Source organism: Heterodontus francisci, chromosome 17 (assembly GCF_036365525.1).
Source record: "Heterodontus francisci isolate sHetFra1 chromosome 17, sHetFra1.hap1, whole genome shotgun sequence".
Classification (NCBI taxonomy): Eukaryota; Metazoa; Chordata; class Chondrichthyes; order Heterodontiformes; family Heterodontidae; genus Heterodontus; species Heterodontus francisci.
Genome location: NC_090387.1, coordinates 6,601,349 through 6,622,689, shown reverse-complemented (window position 1 = coordinate 6,622,689; position 21,341 = coordinate 6,601,349). Strand labels below are relative to the sequence as shown.

Sequence of the window (21,341 nt, the reverse complement as noted above, 5' to 3'; positions counted from 1 at the left end):
ATCTAACCCTGCGCTGTACCCACCCTGGGAGTGTTTGATGGGGACAGTGTAGAGGGAGCTTTACTCTGTATCTAAACCCATGCTATACCTGCCTTGGGTGTGTTTAATGGGGATAGTGTAGAGGGAGCTTTACTCTGTATCTAACCCCGTGTTACCAACATAGAAACATAAACAATAGGAGCAGGAGTAGGCCATTCAGCGCTTCGAGCCTGCATCGCCATTCAATACGATCATGGCTGACCATCCAAACTCAGTACCCTGTTCCCGCTTTCTCCCCATATCCCTTGATCCCTTTAGCCCTAAGAACTATATCTAATTCATTCTTGAATATATCTAATGATTTGGCCTGAACTGCTTTCTGTGGTAGAGAATTCCACAGGTTCACCACTCTCTGGGTGAAGAAATCCCTCCTCATCTCAGTCCTAAATGGCTTACCCCTTATCCTTAGATTGTGACCCCTCATCCTGGACTCGCCCGCCATCGGGAACATCCTTCCTGCATCTGGTCTGTCCAGTCCTGTTAGAATTTTGTAGGTTTCTATGAGATCCCCTCTCATTCTTCTAAACTCTAAACTCTAGCGATACAAGCCTAATCGACCCAATCTCTTTTCATACGTCAGTCCTGCCATCCCAGGAATCAGTCTGGTGAACCTTCGCTGCACTCCCTCCATAGCAATAACATCCTTCCTCAGATAAGGAGAACAAAACTGCACACAATATTCCAGATGTGGCCTTGTATAATTGCAGCAAGACATCCTTGCTCCTGTACTTGAATCCTCTCGCTATGAAGGCCAACATACCATTTGCCTTCTTAACTGCCTGCTGCACCTGCATGCTTACTTTCAGCGACTGGTGCACAAGGACACCCAGGTCTCGCTGCACCTCCCCTTTCCCAATCTATCGCCATTCAGATAATAATCTGCCTTTCTGTTTTTACAGCCAAAGTGGATAACCTCACATTTATCCACATTATACTGCATCTGCCATGTATTTGCCCACTCACTCAACCTGTCCAAATCACATTGGAGCTTCTCTGCATCCTCCTCACAGCTCACACTCCCACCCAGCTTTGTGTCATCTGCAAATTTGGATATATTACATTTAATTCCCTCATCTATATGATTAATATATATTTTGAATAGCTGGGGTCCTAGCACTGATCCATGCGGTACCCCACTAGTCACTGTCTGCCACTCAGAAAAAGACCTGTTTATTCCTACTCTTTGTTTCCTGTCTGCCAACCAGTTCTCTATCCCTGTCAGTACCTTACCCCCAATCCCATGTGCTTTAATTTTGCACACTAATCTCTTCTGTGGGACCTTATCGAAAGCCTTCTGAAAGTCCAAATACACCACATCCACTGGTTCTCCATTGTCTATTCTACTAGTTACCTCCTCAAAAAATTCCAGTAGATTTGTCAAGCATGATTTCCCTTTCGTAAATCCATGTTGATTTTGTCCGATCCTGTCATTGTTTTCCAAGTGCTCTGCTATTACATCTTTTGTAATGGACTCTAGCATTTTCCCCAAGACTGATGTCAGGCTAACCGGTCTATAATTCCCTGTTTTCTCTCTGCCTCTCTTTTTAAATAGTGGGGTTACGTTAGCCACCCTCCAATCCATTGGAATTGTTCCAGAGTCTATAGAGTTTTGGAAAATGACCAGCAACGCATCTACTATTTCTAGGCCCACTTCTTTAAGTACTCTGGGATGTAGATTATCAGGCCCTGGTGATTTAACAGCCTTCAATCCCGTCAATTTCCCTAACACCATTTCCCTACTAATACTGATTTCATACAGTTCCTCCTTCTCACTAGACCCTATGTTCCCCAACATTTCTGGGAGCTAATTTGTGTCCTCCTTTGTGAAGACAGAACCAAAGTATGTATTGAATTGGTCTGCCATTTCTTTGTTCCCCATTATAAATTCCCCCATTTCTGACTGTAAGGGATCCACATTTGTCTTCACTAATCTTTTTCTCTTCACATATCTATAGAAGCTTTTACAGTCAGTTTTTATGTTCTCTGCAAGCTTACTGTCATACCTGCCCTGGGAGTGTTTGATGGGACAGTGTAGAGGGAGCTATACTCTGTATCTAGCCCTTTTTTCCCCCAACCTCTCCTGCCATTCCCATGTTGTACCTGTCCTGGGAGGTTTTTATGGGGACAGTGTAGAACATAAGAACATAAGAAATAGGAGCAGGAGTCGGCCATTCAGCCCCTCAAGCCTGCCCCGCCATTCAATAAGATCATGGTTGATCTGTCCCAGTCCTCAACTCCTCTTTCGGGCCTGCTCTGCCTAACCCTCGACTCCCCGAGATTTCAAAAATCTATCTACCTCCTCCTTAAATACATTTAATGACCTAGCCTCCACAAGCCTCTGAGGTAGACAATTCCAGAGATTCACCACCCTCAGAGAAGAAATTCCTTCGCATCTCAGTTTTAAATGTCTGCCCCCTTATTCTGTAACTATGTCCCCTAGTTTGAGATTCCCCCACCAATGGAAACATATTCTCAACATCTACCCTGTCAAGCCCCCTTAAAATCTTTTATGCTTCAATCAGATCACCTCTCATTCTTCTAAACTCCAATGAATAAAGGCCTAACCTGTTTAGTCGTTCTTGATAAGACAACCCCTTCATCCCAGGAATCAGCCTAGTGAACCTTTTCTGAACTGCCTCCAATGCTAGTTTATCCTTCCTTAAATATGGGGACCAAAACTGTACGCAGTACTCCAGGTGTGGCCTCACCAACACCCTGTACAGTTGTAACAAGACTTCCCTATTTTTAAACTCTAACCCCCTAGCAATAAAGGCCAAAATTCCTAATTACTTGTTGCACCTGCATGCTAACTTTTTGTGTTTCATGTACAAGAACACCCAGATCTCTCTGTACTGCAGTATTTTGCAGTCTTTCTCCATCTAAATAATAATCTGCCTTTTTATTCTTCCTTCCAAAGTGGATTACCTCACACTTTCCCACATTGAACTCCATCTGCCAAGTTTTTGCCCACTCACCTAGCCTATCCCTCACCTATCCCTTTACAGATTCTTTGTGTCCTCATCAACATGCCTTCCCATCTATTTTTGTATCGTCAGCAAATTTGGATACACTACACTCTGTCCCATCCTCCAAGTCATTAATGTAGATAGTAAATAGTTGAGGCCCTAGGACCGATCCTTGTGGCACCCCACTAGTTATGGTTTTCCAACCGGAAAAAGACCCATTGATCCCGACTCTCTGCCTTCTGTGTGTTCGCCAATCCTCAATCCATGCCAACACATTACCCCCCCAATACCCTGAGCTCTTATTTTGTGCAATAACCTTTTATGTGGCACCTTATCGAATGCCTTCTAAAAATCCAAATACACTACATCTACCGGTTCCCCTTTATCCACTCTGCTTGTTATCACCTCAAAGAACTGTAACAAATCTGTCAAACATGATTTCCCTTTCATACAACCATGTTGACTCTATTTGATTGCATTATGTTTTTCTAAATGTCCTGCTATTTCTTCCTTAATAATGGACTCTAGCATTTTCCCAATGATAGATGTTAAGCTAACTGGTCTATAGTTCCCTGCTTTCTGTCTCCCTCCTTTCTTGAATAGGGGTGTCACATTAGCGGTTTTCCAATCTGCTGGTACCCTACCGGAATCCAGTGAGTTTTGGTATATTACGACCAATGCCTCCACTATCTCTGCAGCCACTTCTTTTAAAATCCTTGGGTGCAGGCCGTCAGGACCTGGCGACTTGTCTGCCTTTAGTCCCATCAGTTTGTCCAGCACCTTTTCCCTCGTGATTGTTACAAGTTCCTCCCTCCCATTTACACCTTGCTCATCTATTATTGTTGGGATGTTTATAGTGTCCCCCACCGTGAAGACCGATGCAAAATATTGGTTTAAATTATCTGCCATTTCCCTGTTATTAATTCCCCAGTCTCATCCTCTAAGGGTCCCACACTTCCTTTAGCTACTCTCTTCCTTTTAATATACCCAAAGAAGCTCTTACTGCTTGTTTTTATATTTCTAGCCAATTTATTCACAATCAATTTTCTCCCTCTTTATTAGTTTTTTTAGTCATCCGCTGCTGGGTTCTAAATAATTCCCAATCCTCTGGCCTACCACTAGCTTTCACCGCATTGTACACCTTTGTTTTTGATTTGATACTCTCCTTAACTTCCTGTGTTATCCACGGGTGGTTCATCGTTTTCTTTGAGTCCTTCCTTCTGACTGGAATAAATGTTTGCTGAGTGTTATGAAATATCTGCTTAAAAGTCTGCCACTGCTCATCTACTGACTTCTCCTGTAGTCTATCTTCCCAGTCCGCTTTAGACAACTCTTTCTTCACACCTCTGTAATTGCCCTTGTTTAAGTTGAAAACACTGGTTTGTGACCTGAGTTGCTTTCCCTCAAACTGAATTTGAAATTCTACCATGTTATGATCGCTTCCCCCTAAAGGATCCTTAACTACGAGATCTCTTATTAATCCTACCTCATTACACATTACCAAATCTAATAGAGGAAGTTATAGACTGAGATTGACTTTTCTGTGAATTTTATCCATGTAAATGTGATAAAACCAAGCGACAGATCTCCTCTCCTGTACCTGTGTCTTTGGGAATATTGGAGTGTTGTTGTTCAATTCCTCCACATCAACAGTGACCCTGCAGGTACTTGACAATCCTGTCAAATAAAATAGAACACGTCCTCAAAGTTAGATTCAAGATCAAACATTTGTGTGGACTCCAGATACAGGGGAGTAATATTGTAACTCATCCTCAGGCAGTGACGAGACCAGCTCCAACATCACTAAGTTCAAGTATCAGTTTGGCCCAGTTGGGTACATTGCCCGGTGTGCGTCAAACGGTTGTAGGTTCAAGGCCCGATCCCAGACGTAATCTCGCCTGGCCCTTCAGTACAGAGGAGTGCAGCCACGTCAGAGGCATGTCATTCCTCTGGCATTGAACCAAGGCCCAACCCACATGCTCAGACAGATGTTAAAGATTCCTTGCTACGATTTGAAACAGAGGAGGGAGCTTCTCTGAGCGTCCTCACTAACAGTCCTTCCCCCTGATTAGCTGGTCATTAATACAGAGAATCTATGGTATAGAGACAGACCATTCAGGCAGCTTGGTCTAGGCTGGTGTTTATGCTCCTCCCGAGCCTCCTCCCAGTCCTCTTCATCTGTCCCTTATATCTTTTCCCGCACTGCTACAGCTGTTGGCATAGCAACAGTAAAGGATTTTAGAATTTACTGAGGATGTGTGATAAAGCATGATATCAATGCACGATCTTTCTTTCATATTTCATCTTTGCCAATACATAGATGGAGAAGGAGCTTCACTCTGTATCTAACCCGTTTATTTTCTTCTCTTTTTTTCAATCTTTGCCTACTTTAAAGTCTTACCCACAAAATAAATCACTTGTTTCCTTCAAACCAATAGCTAATATCTAAAAGCAGATTGCTGACGTATGTTTCCTGCAGTCTGCTTTTATAAGGTCAGATTCTTCAAAGGCGAATGGTGCTTGGGAGAGGAGGCTCGATCTTCCTCTTGGTGACTAGACTGGGTTTTCGCTGAGCCATTAACACCTGGGGATCAGCTCAGAGGCAGAGTGGGCAGACAGGAGGAGAATTAAAGGACTCACTGGCTGCTGGCAGTTATTTTTTCTTCTTTAGGAAGTCTTTATACCCCAGCCCCTTTTATATATTATTTGTCGACGGGGCCTGTATTCCTCAGGCCCCCCTTATATACCTTTTATAAAATAACTTTTTTTAAATCAAATAAATAAAACAAAACTCAAATTATAATGCCATTCTTGGCATCGATGATGCACTCCAGTCTCTGTGGTGTCCACTGGTTGCAGAAGGCCTCAAGCGTACCGGCGGACACCGCATGCTCCTTCTCCAGGGACACCCGGGCGCAAACGTAACCGCGGAAGAGGGGCAGGCAATCAGGGCAGATGGACCCGCTGATGGCCCGCAGCCTGGACCTGTGAATTGCCACCTTGGCCAGGCCCAGGAGCAGACCGACGAGGAGATCCTCCTCCCGGCCCACGTCCCTCCGCACTGGGTGCCCAAAGATCAGGAGCGTGGGACTGAAGTGCAGCCAGAATTTGAGGAGCAGCCCCTTCAGATACTCAAATAGGGGCTGCAACCTCGCACACTCCATATAAATGTGGAACACGGACTCGTCCAGGCCGCAGAAAGTACAGGCGGCCTGGGAGTCCGTGAACCTACTTAAAAGTCTATTGCACGGGACTGCCCTGTGCAGAACCCAAGGTCCCCGATGTAAAGGGGGAGGACTCCCGCATAGAGAGACCTCCATCGGGGTTTCCCCTCACTGCCAGATGGCAACGCCATCTGTGGAATGGCACGGAGGGCATTTCCGAGAGGTAGCTCGGGTTGTGCGGGACCGGCTCCTGAAGAGGTTTTCGGGGCCTGGGTCCGATGAGCACTTCTGGCCAAGCGGGGCTCAGCTCGGCCGGGAGCACGCAACAGTCCAGAGCCCCCTCGTCACCCGCAGTGAGGAGCATCCTGGGGTTTCTGTTACTCCTCCGTCTGTCAGTCCGTCCCCGGCCTCGGCCGCCCAGACAGCCGAGGCGCTCTCCTCTGCAGGTGGGGGAGTGCCCTGACTGGAGGCGACCATGTTCCAGACTCTGAATAGATCCCAGTAAAAGACAGGCAACTCCCCCAGAGAGGCGCTGCTAACGGTCTCCGCTGGGAGCTGCGTGTCGTCTTGGAGGCAGTGCCCCCAGGGAAAAAATACGTCACCAGCGTACACCATCTGGGAGGACACTCGACATACAGGTATCTCTGCAGGGTCCGAAGGCAGAGAGTCGCAGCCTGGGTGCGGATGCACACCAATGACTGGCCGCCCTCCTCGATCGGGAGACTCAGGACCGCAGCAGAGACCCAGTGTTTCCTCTTGCCCCAGAAGAAATTGACGAGCTTCTTCTGAATCTTGGTGGCAAATGCAGGGGGAGAGGCTAAAGTGACCAACCGGTGCCACAGCATCAAGGTCACCAGTTGGTTTATGACCAGCGCTTGGCCCCTGTAGGACTTTCACCTTCAACTCCTGCCAGTTTGCCAGCCAGGCTTCCTCAGTGGGGCTAACGTGGGCTCCCAGATGGCAGAGGTATTTGGTGCTCCACGCAAAAGGTGTTAACTCCTCCAGCAGGGAGTCCACCCGCCACTGACCCACCAAGAATCTGGAACATTTCTCCCAATTGATCCTCGTGAAGGATGCAGCAAAAAAGGTCTGCTGGCAGTCGCACATCCTCCGCAAGTCAATGGAATCTGTGACCATGAGGAGCACTTCATTGGCGTAAGGCGAGAGGATGACTCGCATGCCTGGCCCACGCAGAGTCAAGCCCGTCAACCTCCTGCGAATCAGGCACAGGAACGGCTCCACACAGATGGTGTACAATTGGCCAGACATGGGGCATCCCTGACATACTCCTCTCCCAAAGCGAAGGGGCGCCATCAAGGACCTGTTAACTTTGACCAGACACTCTGAGGCGGCGTATAAAAGTCAGACCCGGGCTACAAAATGTGGCCCAAGTCCGAACACGCGCAGAGTCCTGAAAAGATATTCATGATCCACCCTGTCAAACACCTTCTCCTGATCGAGGGAGAGAAAGGCGACCGACAGACCAGTCCTCTGGGATAGATGGATCAGGTGGATGTTGTCCTGGATGGACCAGCCCGGGACCATGTAGGACTGGTTGGGATGGATCATGTGGACCAGCACGGAACCCAGGTGGGTAGACATAGCCCGGGCAAAGATCTTATAATCCGTGCTGAGGAGGGAGATGGGACGCCAGTTCATAAGCAGGCAGAGATCGCCCCTCTTCGGCAGCAGGACGATGACTGCCCTGTGCAACAAGAGAGGCATCTCCCCAGTTGCTAGACTTTCCCCCAGGACTCACGCATAGTCACCCTGCAGGATGTTCCAAAAACTCCACGGTCAGCCCATCCAGCCCCGGGGATTTGACCCTCGAGAGCTGGTGGAGGGCGCTGGACTGCTCCGCCAACATCAGCGGAGCCTCCAATCCTTCAGCGCCTTCCGGGCTGACCTTCGGCAGGTCCTCCCACAAAACTGTGCATGCGTCCTTGCTGGACGGATCCGGAGAGAACAACGTACTGTAATAGGTATGGACCAGGAGGCCCATTCCCTCCAGATCCGTGATGGAGGATCCGTCGTCGGCCAGCAGCTGAACGAGCTGCTTATGGACCTCCCGCCATTTTTCCAGTGAGTAGAAGAAGGGCGAGGTGAGGTCCAAATCTTCCAGGATCTGGATCCGCGACCTCACGTACGCACCTCGGGACCCTATGAGCTGCAGGTCCCTCAGCGCGCCCTTCTTCTCTTTGTACGCCTGCTACAGGGCCGGGCCCGCAATGGCATGACCGAGACAGGACTCCAAGCCGAGCACCTCCCTCTCTAGGTGCCCGATCTCAGCTTCCCACCTCTTGGTCGGCCCCTTCGCGTACTTCTGACAGAAGACACGGATATGAGTCTTGCCCACATCCCATCATAGCCTCAAGGAGGGGAAGCCCCCCCAAAGGCCAGCTCAGGTCTGCAAATGCAACCCAACTCGACCCTGACAGAACCACATCCGACCCGAGCCCGACCCGGCCTGAGTCCTTCCATTTTTTCCCGTGCGCGACCTGACCCGGCCATCAGTTAACCTATCTTCCATTTTTCACTTTGTTGCTGATCTGCACAAGCTTAAAATAACTGTAGCAAAACCACCTTTAAAGTCGAAAAAGTAAATTAACATTAGAGTCACTTACCTGAGGTTGTGAGAGAGCGTGTCCGATCCGGCCTGAACCAACCTGAGCCCGAATACCGGACCCGGAAGGGCAACCCAACCCGAACCTGACATGTCATCGGGTCCCATCAGGTTCGGGTCAGGTAGCCGGCCTTTAAGTCCCCCTGCTTCCTTCCCCAGTTGGCCCAGAATCAATGGAACAAGTCCCGGAATTGCTCGTCCTCCAGCAGCCGGTTGTTAAAGTGCCAAGATGCCAGTATGTGAAAACCACGGCCTCCGAAACCGCCTGAGGGGCCATTGCCTTAACACAAGAGTCAATAGTCATGGTTGGGTGGGTGTAACTCTTCACCCCATACTCTAATGTCAAGGTTTTAAATGGTGACGGGGATTCATGAGCGGCTGCAGCAACTGCTGCAGAATAGGAAGGCCCCGCCACCGGAGAGGACTGTGAAGCCATGGGGTAGAAGAGTCATGCCCACCATTGAAGAAAATAGAGTTTGAGACAAAGGAGAAAAATATAATAACAAATACTTTGCTGGGCAGCTATCACAGGGCAGAGAGGCTGAAGGAGAGGAAGACCAGGATGAATCAGTCTCTTTGCAGATCTTATTTTCAAGGCAGCTGGAGCTGCCCAGGAACACTCTGCTTCCGGTCTTGAAGGAAAACAGAAAAGAGAAAATCTTTTCACCTGGGCAGCTCCAGCTATCTCAGACTAGCTCGTTGGGGTGAGGAGGGAGCTCCTATTCAATGTTGTTAAACACAGGAGCCCCCTGTTGAAACAAAACAGCCCCAGCCAAGGTCTTGAGGTTTCTTCATTCCCCCTCCCCACAACAATCAATGAAAGGGCTTCAAAAAGCTAAACTCACAAGAACTTTCAGTTCTTTTGGCCTCCTGTTTTCCTCTTTTGTAGACAGGAATAGATGGAAAAACCTTCCTTTCAGTCTCAATCTTCCTCTTGCAGCAGTCACACAGTCTCCACCTTCCAGCTTCCAGCCTTCAACACGCGGCTGCAGTCAGCCTAACCTTGTTATCCACTCAGCAGCTCCAATCAAGCAACAGCTAACACAATGCTGTACCTGCCCTGGGAATGCTTGATGGATACAATGTAGAAAGAACCTTACTCTGTATCTAACCTGTTTTTTTTTTACCCCAGGCCCCTTTTATGTATGTTATGTCAAGGGGGCCTTTATTCCTCAGGCCCCCTTTATATGCATTTAAAAATAACTTTATCAAAATTGAATAAATAAACCAAAACTCAAATTAAAATGCCATCCTCGGCATTGATGAAGTACTCCAGTTCCTGCAGTGCCCACTGGTCGCGGACGTGTATCTAACCCCGTTTTTCTTTTAACACTGACAGCCGTGGGGTTACAGGCACGGCAGGGGTTAACCCTTGAAGGGGCGGCTGTGCTTCAGACACAGAGGCTGAGACGCAGGCTCTGGCGGGTGTTGGGTAGGAGCTGGCTGGAGGGACATAGACCGACCCTTCTCTGCACGGTACAGGAGTTCAATCCAGACCAAACTGCAGGGATGGGAGTCTCCAATGTCTGGAACACATTAACACTGAGCAGCCTCGAACTCAACATCAGGAGCACAGAACTGGAAATCTCACTCAGTGCTTTACTCTGTATCTAACCCCCGTGATGTACCTGTCCTGCGAGTGTTTGATGGGGGACAGTGTAGAGGGAGCTTTACTCTGTATCTAACCCTGTGCTGTGCCTGTCCTGGGAGTGTATGATGGGGACAGTGTAGAGGGAGCTTTACTCTGTATCTAACCCCATGGTGTCTTAGGAGTGTTTAATATTATCAGTAAAAACACTATATGCCAAATGGGACATATTAATTTCATTGGTTGGAAACTTACCTTTTTCCTGGGAAAAAAAAGTAACTTAAAGAAAAACTAGCAGCCAAGATGTCCACTGCCATTTACATCTGAAATACCAGGAGATTCAACTAGAGACAAAAAAAGTCTAACGAGAAGCCCAGCCAGGACAATGGTTTGCTTTAAGTGATTGAATTACCTAGAATGACTTCATTAGCACAACAGTCAGGGCCATCCCACCCATTGACTTTGAAAAGCCAACCCCCTCCAAGTGTGAATGGACACCTGGGGTATGTAGAACCTTGAATTTAATTAGAAGATTCCAGAAAACCCTCATTAGAAACAAAGGGGAATTGAAAAGAACCATGTGACTGCTTGTTCATCTCTGTAGAAACAAGTTTTGGTACACAGCAAAGAAACAGGCAGTAACAGAGTGTTCAGCAGCACAGAAGGCTGCTGCTCCCCTGTCTTTCTCTCTCTCCTTTCTCTCTCCCCGGAAAACATCAAGTGAAAAAACCGTCTGCGACTGGGGGACTCTCCAAGCCTACAGACCGCTACAGCCAGCAACCAGGGGAAGAGAACCAACTTTGAATTCTGCCTTCAGCAAAAACCCTGAGCACAGCAAGCCAGCCGAAATGCACTTTGACCAATCAAGAACTTCAAGGATACAGCTTCAGCCGAGGACTACTGGATCATCTACTTTACAGACTGTATTTAAGTTACATTTATTCTGGATGTTAATCCAACCGCCAAATCTGTTTCCCTCCTGTAATCTATTTGTGTGTGTGATTCTTGTATGAATGTGTACGTGAATGTATAGCGTATTTTTAGTATTTTTAAATTGAGTTAGAGTGTTTAGTAAACTTACCTCTTTCTTGTTTAAACTCAAGAAAACCTGTCCGATTGATTCATTTGCAAACACAGAAAAGGTAAAACACTCACTGAGGTGGTCAGCACAACCACTGTTTAAAAGGAATAAACCCTGTTGTGGTCAAATAAGAGGAAGAGACAAGAGGGGAGCCTGAGACCCCCTCCTCACCAGGCTGTAACAATGGGGACAGTGTAGAGGGAGCTTTACTCTGTAGCTAACCCCCATTTTTTTTTTCTTTCAATCCCAGTGCTGTACCTGTCCTGGGAGTGTTTGATGGGGACAGTGTAGAGGGAGCTTTACTCTGTATCTAACCCTGTGCTGTACCTGTCCTGGGAGTGTTTGATGGGGACAGTGTAGAGGGAGCTTTACTCTATATATAACCCTGTGCTGTACCTGTCCTGGGAGTGTTTGATGGGGACAGTGTAGAGGGAGCTTTACTCTGTAGCTAACCCCCATTTTGTTTTCTTTCAATCCCAGTGCTGTACCTGTCCTGGGAGTGTTTGATGGGGACAGTGTAGAGGGAGCTTTACTCTGTATCTAACTCTGTTTTTTTTTGTGGACAGCATAAGTGAAAAGTGTTAAAGAGAAACACCAACTAGCATCCTCCGACAACCAGAGGGAGCTTTACTCTGTATCTAACCCCCGTGCTGTACCTGCCCTGGGAGTATTTTATGGGGACAGTGTAGAGGGAACTTTGCTCTGTATCTAACCCCATGCTGTACTTGTCCTGGAAGCATTTGATGGGGACAGTGTAGAGGGAGCTTTACTCTGTATCTAACCCCCATGCTGTACCTGTCCTGGGAGTGTTTGATGGGGACAGTGTAGAGGGAGCTTTACTCTGTATCTAACCCCTTGCCCTGGGTGTGTTGTTCTATGATAATGTTCTATGATTTGATGTTTCATGGACACGGGGTTCTTGTGATGGGGAGGGTGAAGTGCTTTCTTTGATGAACAGAAGATAAAATATTTTTCAAAATCAGTTGGTACTGGTCACGGGGAGAGATGTGAAGGATGCCATTGCTGTTCGATAGCATCCAACAACAACTGGCCATGAAACCATCTGCATTCCCTGCAACACCACCTGTTCAGAATTAAAATCAGATTGTAGTCCCAACCAACCGCAGGAAAAATAAAGAACAATGAAATGAAAAGGTGACCTAATAAAAGTGTTTACGAGTCTGAAAGGGTTTGATAGGGAAGGTATAGAGATGTTTTCACATGTAGGTGTGTCAAAATCTAGGGGCCATAAATATAAGATAGTTACTAATAAATCCAATAAAATTCAGGAGAAACTGCTTTACGCAGAGTATTTGAGGCAAGTAAAAAAAAGACTTGCATTTATATAGCGCCTTTCATGACCATCAGATGTCACAAAGCTCTTTACAGCCAATGAAGTACTTTTTGAAGTGTAGTCACTGTTGTAATGCAGGAAACGCTGCAGCCAGTATACGCACAGCAAGCTCCCACGAACAGCAATGTGATAGTGACCAGGCAATCTGTTTCTGTGACATTGATTGAGTGATAAATATTGACTAGGACACCAGGGAGAACTCGCCTGCTCTTCTTCTGAAATATTTCCATAGGATCTTTTACAGCAGGGGTGTTCAACCTTTTCACGTGAGGGGGGCCACATTACAATTTTTGTCCTGCACAGGGGACCGGTGAGCAATTATTTTACTATTAATGAAAACAATAAAAAAATGTGCATTTTTGTGAAGACTAATTTATTAACTTACTTTCTCATCACTATGTTGAACAGTGATTTAGTGAGATACCTGGCATTGTATTTGCTTGCACAAGTAGACAATGTCTGCCCACACACTTGATGTCGTGATGCAGAGTATTCCAGACAGATGTCCATCTCAGGAGTGATGTTGATTGCTCTCTTTCAGGGGAGTCAGGGGAATGTGACAAGGAGGGGGGATGCAGGGAGAGGGCATGGGAGGTGTGTTCTGTACTCATTCCCTCCCACTAGGCTTAGGCCATAAGCCTCAAGTTCACCTTAATCAGCGCTGCTGTCGGTTCCTCAAGCTGACCGTGACTACCGTATCCGCCGTGACCCACTCCGCTCATTAACATTGGGTTCACACCACATAAATTGCACAAGTGTCATGGTGTTGACAAGTTATGAAGGATTGCCACGGGCCTTATAGAATCCTTTGGCAGGCCAGATTCTGGCCTGCAGGCCGTATGTTGGACATTCCTGTTTTACACCCACCTGAACAAACAGATGGGCCCTTGGTTTAATGTCTCATCTGAAAGACGGCACCTCCCGCAGTACAGCACACGCTCAATACTGAACTGGAGTGTCAGCCTCGATTGTTCCATTCACCTCGTGGAGTGGGACTTAAACCCACTGCTTTCTGACTCAGAGGTGAGAGTGGTACCAACTGAGCCACAACTGACATTCAAATTGGGGATGAGGAACTGCAGCTACAGAGCTTTACTTGAGGAACTTCGGACAACGTGACCAAGGTCATCTGGAGGCTGTCCACCAAGGTCAGTTCTGCCGCCAAAACAGCTCCAAAAATAGCATAAATATATTACAGGGGAAGCCACTACACCTCAGGAAGGATGACAAGGCCTTGACGAGGGTGCCGAGGAGATTTACCAGAATGGCACGAGGGATGAGGGACCTCGGTTACGTGGACAAACCAGAGAAGCTGGAATTGTTAGACCAGAGCAGGTTAAGGGGATGTTTAATAGCTGTTCAAAATTATGAAGGGTTTTGATGGAGTAAATGAGAGAGAAATGAATGGAACTATATGCTGATAGGGTTAGATGAAGAGGGGTGGGAGGAGGTTCATGTGCAGTATACACCAGCTGGGTTGAATGGCCTGTTTTTATGCTGTAAATTCCCTGTAATTCTATGAAGCACTGCGGGTGCAATGCCTGTCTACGATGTCTTACCTCCTTCTCCTCCTTCGAGATCAGCTACCTCAATGTCCAGTTGGTACTTCAGCGAGCCGTAGCCAGTCATGTCTCTGGCCAGTGTGATGGTCCCCTCGGCATCGACACTGAACAGTAACTCGCCGGGACCCTGAGGTTCCTGGCTGCGGAGTCGGAAGGAAAGGCGCGCATTCTCAGTCCGGGGGTCGTCCTGGTCGGCTGCCGTCACGGTAACTACATGTGTACCTGGAAAAAGGTGAGCAATTCACAGAATCATAGAATTGTACAGCACAGAGGGAGGCCCATTCAGCCCAGCTGTCTGTGCTGGCTCTTTGAAAGAACTATCCAATTAGCCCCACTCCCCTGCTCTTTCCCTATCTCCCTACAAATTTCTCCTTTTCAAATAATTATGCAAATTCCTTTTGGAAGTTACTACTGAATCCACCGCGCTTTTTAGGCTGCGCGTTCCAGATCACAGCAACTCGCTGTGTGGAAAAATTCCTCCTTCATTCCTCTCTAGTCCTCTTGTCAATTATTTTGAATTTGTGTCCTCTGGTTACTGACCCTCCTGCCAGGTAAACAGTTTCTCCTTATTTACTCTATCAAATCCCTTCATAATTTTGAACACCTCGATTAACTCTGCTCTTTGTGATTTTTATAAATGACTTGGATGAGGAAGTGGAAGGCTGGGTTAGCAAGTTTGTCGATGACACGAAGGTTGCTGGAGTTGTGGATAGTGTGGAAGGCTGTTGTAGGTTGCAACGGGACATTGACAGGATGCAGAGCTGGGCTGAGAAGTGGCAGATGGAGTTCAACCTGGAAAAGTGTGAAGTGATTCATTTTGGAAGGTCGAATTTGAATGCGGAATACAGGCTTAAAGATAGGATTCTTGGTCATGTGGAGGAACAGAGGGATCTTGGGGTCCATGTCCATAGATCGCTCAAAGTTGCCACCCAAGTTGATAGGGTTGTTAAGAAGGCGTATGGTGTGTTGGCTTTCATTAACAGGGGGATTGAGTTTAAGAGCCGCGAGGTTATGCTGCAGCTCTATAAGGCCCTGGTTTGACCACACTTGGAATATTGTGTTCAGTTCTGGTCGCCTCATTATAGGAAGGATGTGGAAGCTTTAGAGAGGGTGCAGAGGAGGTTTACCAGGATGCTGCCTGGACTGGAGGGCATGTCCTACGAAGAAAGATTGAGGGAGTTTGGGCTTTTCTCATTGGAGCGAAGACGGATGAGAGGTGACTTGATAGAGGGGTACAAGATGATGAGAGGCATAGATAGAGTGGATAGTCAGAGACTTTTTCCCAGGGTGGAAAGGGCTATCACCAGGGGGCATTATTTTAAGGTGATTGGAGGAAGGTTTCGGGGAGATGTCAGAGGTAGGTTCTTTACACAGAGAGTGGTGGATGCGTGGAATGCACTGCCAGCGGTGGTGGTAGAAGCAGATACATTAGGGGCATTTAAGCGACTCTTGGATAGGTACATGGATGATAGTAGAATGAAGGGTAGGTAGTTACTTAGATCTTGAGTAGGTTAAAGGTTCAGCACAACATCGTGGGCCGAAGGGCCCGTACTGTGCTGTACTGTTCTATGTTCTATGTTCTATGTTCTAACTCTCCCTTTAATCATCTCTGCTCTAGGGAGAACAATCCCAGCTTCTCCATTCTCTCCATATAACTGAAGTCTCTTGTCCCTGGCACCATTCCAATAAATCTCCCTCTCTGAGGACTTGACATCCTTCCTGCAGTATGGAGTCTAGAATTGAACACAATTCCCCAGCTGGGGCCTAGCCAGTGACTAACATATCTTAGAATCATAGAAACATAGCAAGGTTACAGCACTGAAGGAGGCCATTCAGCCCATCGTGTCCATGCCGGCTTTCTGCAAGGGCAACTCAGCTAGTCCCACTCCCTCGCCTTTTCCCCGTAGCCCTGTAAATGTTTTCGCTTCAGATAATTATCCAATTCCCTTTTGAAGGCCTCGATTGAATCTGCCTCCACCACACCCTCAGGCAATGCATTCCAGATCCTAAACACTTGCTGGGTGAAAACTTTTTCCTCGTGTCACTTCTGGTTCTTTTGCCAATCACCTTAAATCAGTGTCCTCTGGTTCCCGACCTATCTCGACCCCTCGTGATTTTGAACACCTCTTTGCTAATTATTCCACTTTCAAAATTTTAGCTCAGGTCCAACAATCTGTACCAGTCTGTGCTGAGTGACATAACCCAAAGCTCCTCACAGAGTTACAGAGACACAGAAATGACTGATGAGATTGGGCAAATGCTCATTACATACAAGTTATTGTACACAGGTTAATGAGTCCATTCAAATCATTGACAAAGAGATTTCAGACAAATATCAAGAACTCTAACATCTTTTGAGTGAGATGTTAAAGCGAGGCATCGTCCGCCCTCTCAGGTGGACATAAAAGATCCCACGTCCAATATTGCAAAGGAGAGCAGGGGAGTTCTCCCCAGTGTCCTGGGCAATATTTATTCCTCAATCAACATCACTAAAATCAGATTATCCGGTTATTTATCACATTATGATTTATGGGAGCTTGCTGTGCACAAATTGGCTGCCGAGTTTCCTATATTACAACAATAACTACACTTCAAAAGTGCCTCAATGGATGTAAATTACTTTGGAGCATTCTGAGGTAGTGAAAGGAGTTATATAAATACAAGTCTTCCTCCCTTTCTTTGGGTTCTGGTTCATAACGTAAATATAACATTAAAATGATTTGTGTGAAAATGTCACACTCTCAATTCTCTCTCTCCCTCTCCTTCACCCATTAACAATTTTCATCCTTCCTCTCCTTCTACATGATAACCTCACCTGGTAACTCAGTAAGATGCCCATCATCTGTGAGCTTAGATTGTGAGTGTTGATGAGTGCCCTATCACAGCCCAGTCCAGTCCTGTCCTCGCCCAATGTCCAAACACGAGAGGCATCACATAAGGCACTATATAAATGTAAATCTTTTTCCTCTAACTACTCTCTGTTGTGCTAATTATCATTGTGTACATTTCACCCTCTGCATTAAGCCATCCCATGGCCCACCTTGCACCTCCTGTTCTCGGACTGTTGCCTGGTAACTCTTGGGAGAACACACGGGTATGTTGTCATTTTCATCTGTGACCGTCACTCTCAATTCCAGTGGCTCATCGTAACAGTCTCCGTCAGCATCCACCGCAGATATTAGCAGCAGGTACTAGAGAGAGAGGAGAACAGCTTTAAACAGGGCTGATACTTCACTCCTGACACAAACTCTGTTACTAACCTCTCCAGGAAAATAATCCAGGCTTTTAAGAACAACATTCCCTCTATTTTTCTATCCCCTCCCTCAACAGAGCTGACTTGGGCCTGACTCCATCACCCACGTGGTCAACCTTCACTCATGAGGATATTGGCAGGCTGATCAACCATGGAAGGTATCACCTCCCAGTTGGTTCAGTTCTCAGGAGACCACTAACCACGTGTTCTTCAAGGGGGGTGGTGGCAGGGGGTGTTACCGGATTGAATCAGAATCCTACAGCATGGAAGGAGGTCATTCGGCCCATCATGCCTGTGCTGGCTCTTTGAAAGAGCAGTCATGCGAAGTCCATCTCCCCCGCCCTTTGTCTGTACCCCTGTACGTGTAAAATTATTATTTTGAAAAGAACTTTAGGGAGGATACCAAGGCCTTGTAGAGGGTGCAGGGAAGATTTACTAGAACAGAACCAGGGATGAGAGACTTCAGTTATGTGGAGAGACTGGAGAAGCTAGGGTTGTTCTCCTTAGAGCAGAGCAGGTTTAGAGGAAATTTAATCGAGAGCTTCAAAGTAACGAAGGGATTTGATTAGAGTACCTGGTGTCAAGAAAACCCCACATGCTAAATGAAAAATATAAATTTCATCAGTTGAAAACTTACATTAGACTTTTAATGGAAAAAAAATCCTACAGTTAACTTTTTAAAAACTAACAGCCAAGATGGCTACTGCAATTTGCATCTGAAATACCAGGAGATCGAACAGGAGACAAAAGTCTAACAAGAAGCCCAGCCAGAAAAATGTTTTGGCTAACCGAGTAGATTATACAGATCACCCTCGTTAGCAGGATATTCAAAGCTGTCTTGAGGCATTCATAAGTGGAGACGTCCCTCCAGTGTGCAGCAGCAGAGAAGGCTGCATGCTTCCCTTTCTCGGTCTCTCTCTCTCCTCCTCTCCAGGGCGGCACAGTGGCGCAGTGGTGAGCACCGCAGCCTCACCGTTCTAGCAACCCGGGTTCAGTTCTGGGTACTGCCTGTGTGGAGTTTGCAAGTTCTCCCTATGACTGTGTGGGTTTCCTCCCACAGCCAAAGATTTGCAGGTTGATAGGTAAATTGGCCATTGTAAATAGCCCCTAGTGTAGGTAGGTGGTAGGAGAATGGTGTGGATGTAATAGGGAATATGGGACTAATGTAGGATTAGTATAAATGGGTGGTTGTTGGTTGGCACAGACTCGGTGGGACAAAGGGCCTGCGAAGGTAGTGGAAGCAGATTCAATAGTAACTTTCAAAAGGGAATTGGATAAATACTTAAAAAGGAAACATTTGCAAGACTATAGGGAAAGAGCTGAAGAGTGAAACTAATTGGATTGCTCTTTCAAGGAGCTGGCACTGACATGATGGGTTAAATGGGCCTCTTTCTGTTCTGTATCTTTCTATGATTCTACAGTTTACCTCTGCTTCTTGCTCCCGGTCCAAAGGTTGGGTTAAATAGATGTTGCCTTCTCCATCGATGATGAAAGGGCCCTCAGGATAAGGCAACTTGGCCTCCAACCTGTAATTCACACGATCATTGTTCCATTGAACCTAAGCAGCACAATTCAAAACAAGACCAGGAATCAATCAACCATTGGGAAGGTTCAACCACAGCAAAGGAACAGTGCTGCGTATCCTTTCATCTCTTGTTCTCAAAACTGTTGCCTGGTTACTCCCAGGAGATTGCTCAGGCGCATTGTGACACAGGTGCTGGCAATGGCTTGGCCGATCGCACTCTCACCTTTGAGTCAGTAGGTTGTGAGACCCACTCCAGAGACTTGGCCATAAATCTACACCGCCACTCCCTTACTGAGGGAGTGCTGCACTATCAGTGGTGCTGTCTTTCAGGTGAGATGTTAGACCAGAGCCCTGTCTGTCCTCTCAGGTGGAAGTTAAAGATTCCACAGCATTATTCCAAGAAGAGCAAGGGAATTCTCCCCAGTCTCCTGGCCAATATATATCTCTCAACCAACATCACTAAAAACATTATGGTCATTATCTCATTGCTGTTTGTGGGAGCTTGCTGTGCACAATTTGGCTGCCGCATTTCCTATGGCAGTAACCACACTCCAAAAGCACTTCATTGTCTGTTAAGCACTTTGGGACATTGTGAGGCACAGCAGCGCCGGTCGCCAGGGTGAAGATCACAGCGGGATTCAGGTGATTTAATTTATTTAAATATTGAAATGGCGGTCCTGTTACCGAGCGATGGGGGTGGAGGGCCACGATGAGGCCTCGCCACCTCCAGCAATATCGGGCCGGGCCCTACCCGTGTTGAGATTCGTGGCGGGACCCATCCGGGGCAACCTTCATGCCCCGCCTGCCATGGATACCGACGTCGAGGGCTCTATAAAATCCAGCCCCTCTTCTCTGGATTACTAGTCCAGGCCCAGGGATTCATAACACAACAACATAAACACTACACCACACATTTGGAGTCAAGTGGCAGGAATCTCAAATCCCATGGTCATGTCTTCAGATCCCATCAAACATGCAAACTGTTCAATCAATTTCACCACCCCCCCACCCCCCAAAACCTCTGAAAAGCCCCTTGATTAATACAGATCTGTTTATCTCAGGATTGAAGAACTAAGGCTAGCACATAAAACCATCCCATCTTCTGTAGACAGGTACAAGAGAGGGAGTAGAGACAGACAGAGAACAAAAAGTAAATAGACAAACATATGGCGGTGAAAGAGATGGGGGAGGGAGGAAGGGAGAGGAAGTGATTTTAGCAAGGGAGCAGAGAGAGAGATGGTTGGATGGTTGCAGGCTGCAGCCTCAGCTGGAGAGTCGGGGGAATTCCAAGTGTTTATAAAATATAACAACCAGGACATTGAGATAAGCCTCTCGCTGAAACAGGCCTTGTCACTACTTCCACAATAACAAACCCTATAAAGAAGAAATCCTATCACTGATCGATCTTCCCTCGTCAAACCAGTATATAATTATACCAGCTCTGTCTAAGAAAAGAATTATTGTATTAAATTTTCTGTCCTGAATTACTCAACATCTCTCCTTTCCTCTGTTTGGTTCTATATTTAAATACAGCTCGCTATTCCTGAGGTTTAGTTTCAGTAAATGACAAAAAAGTCATGTCTAGAAAAATAGCAACCACTCTGAATTATGTTGCAGTTTAGTTCCACCCCACTCACTGCCCCTTCCACCATCGCCCTGGTTGTTCTCCCACCCCCTCCATTCAACTGGTTTCCATTAGCCCAACAAGTCCCTCCACAACATATCTCCTGACAGGAATGTGATCTAGTGTCACACAAATGACTGGAAGAAGAGAGAAAGGTCTTTGAGATTGTCTAACTTGTCCCTTTCTTTGATCAATCACCACCACCCCTCCTCCCCCTACCTTCTCTCTATATCCCTTAGTCCCAATCTCTCTGCAGAATCACATCTTCTTGGCCTTTTGCTCGACAAGCCTATTGAGGGTTACGGAACCAATGCAGGTCGATGGAGTTAAGGTCCAAATCATCCAAGATCTCATTGAATGGTGGAACAGACTAAAGGGCTGAATGGCCTCCTCCTGTTTGACCCCCATGTTTACCATCCACTTCAATGTCCTCCCCTGTAACTTATTCCACAACGTGATTACCCCTTTCAACTGATAACATTCCCTCTTGTCTACTCCCCATTCTAACTGGTATCAGCTGTGGCTCAGAGTAGCAATCATATCTCTGAGGCAGACGGTTGTG

General features: G+C 46.8%; 1 protein-coding gene across 3 annotated transcripts in view; it reads right to left on the bottom strand.

Moving 5' to 3' along the window:
• The window catches only part of cdh16 (cadherin 16, KSP-cadherin), an 84,706-nt gene that overhangs the window by 34,663 nt on the left and 28,702 nt on the right, over positions 1–21,341 (bottom strand). For all 3 annotated transcript variants that reach the window (XM_068049056.1, XM_068049058.1, XM_068049057.1), the window contains exons 8-11: positions 19,057–19,188; positions 17,418–17,568; positions 14,375–14,599; positions 4,606–4,682 (exon numbers count right to left, since the gene is read on the bottom strand). In XM_068049056.1, the coding sequence (XP_067905157.1) occupies positions 4,606–4,682; positions 14,375–14,599; positions 17,418–17,568; positions 19,057–19,188 (585 nt within the window). The remainder of the gene's footprint in view (positions 1–4,605; positions 4,683–14,374; positions 14,600–17,417; positions 17,569–19,056; positions 19,189–21,341) is intronic.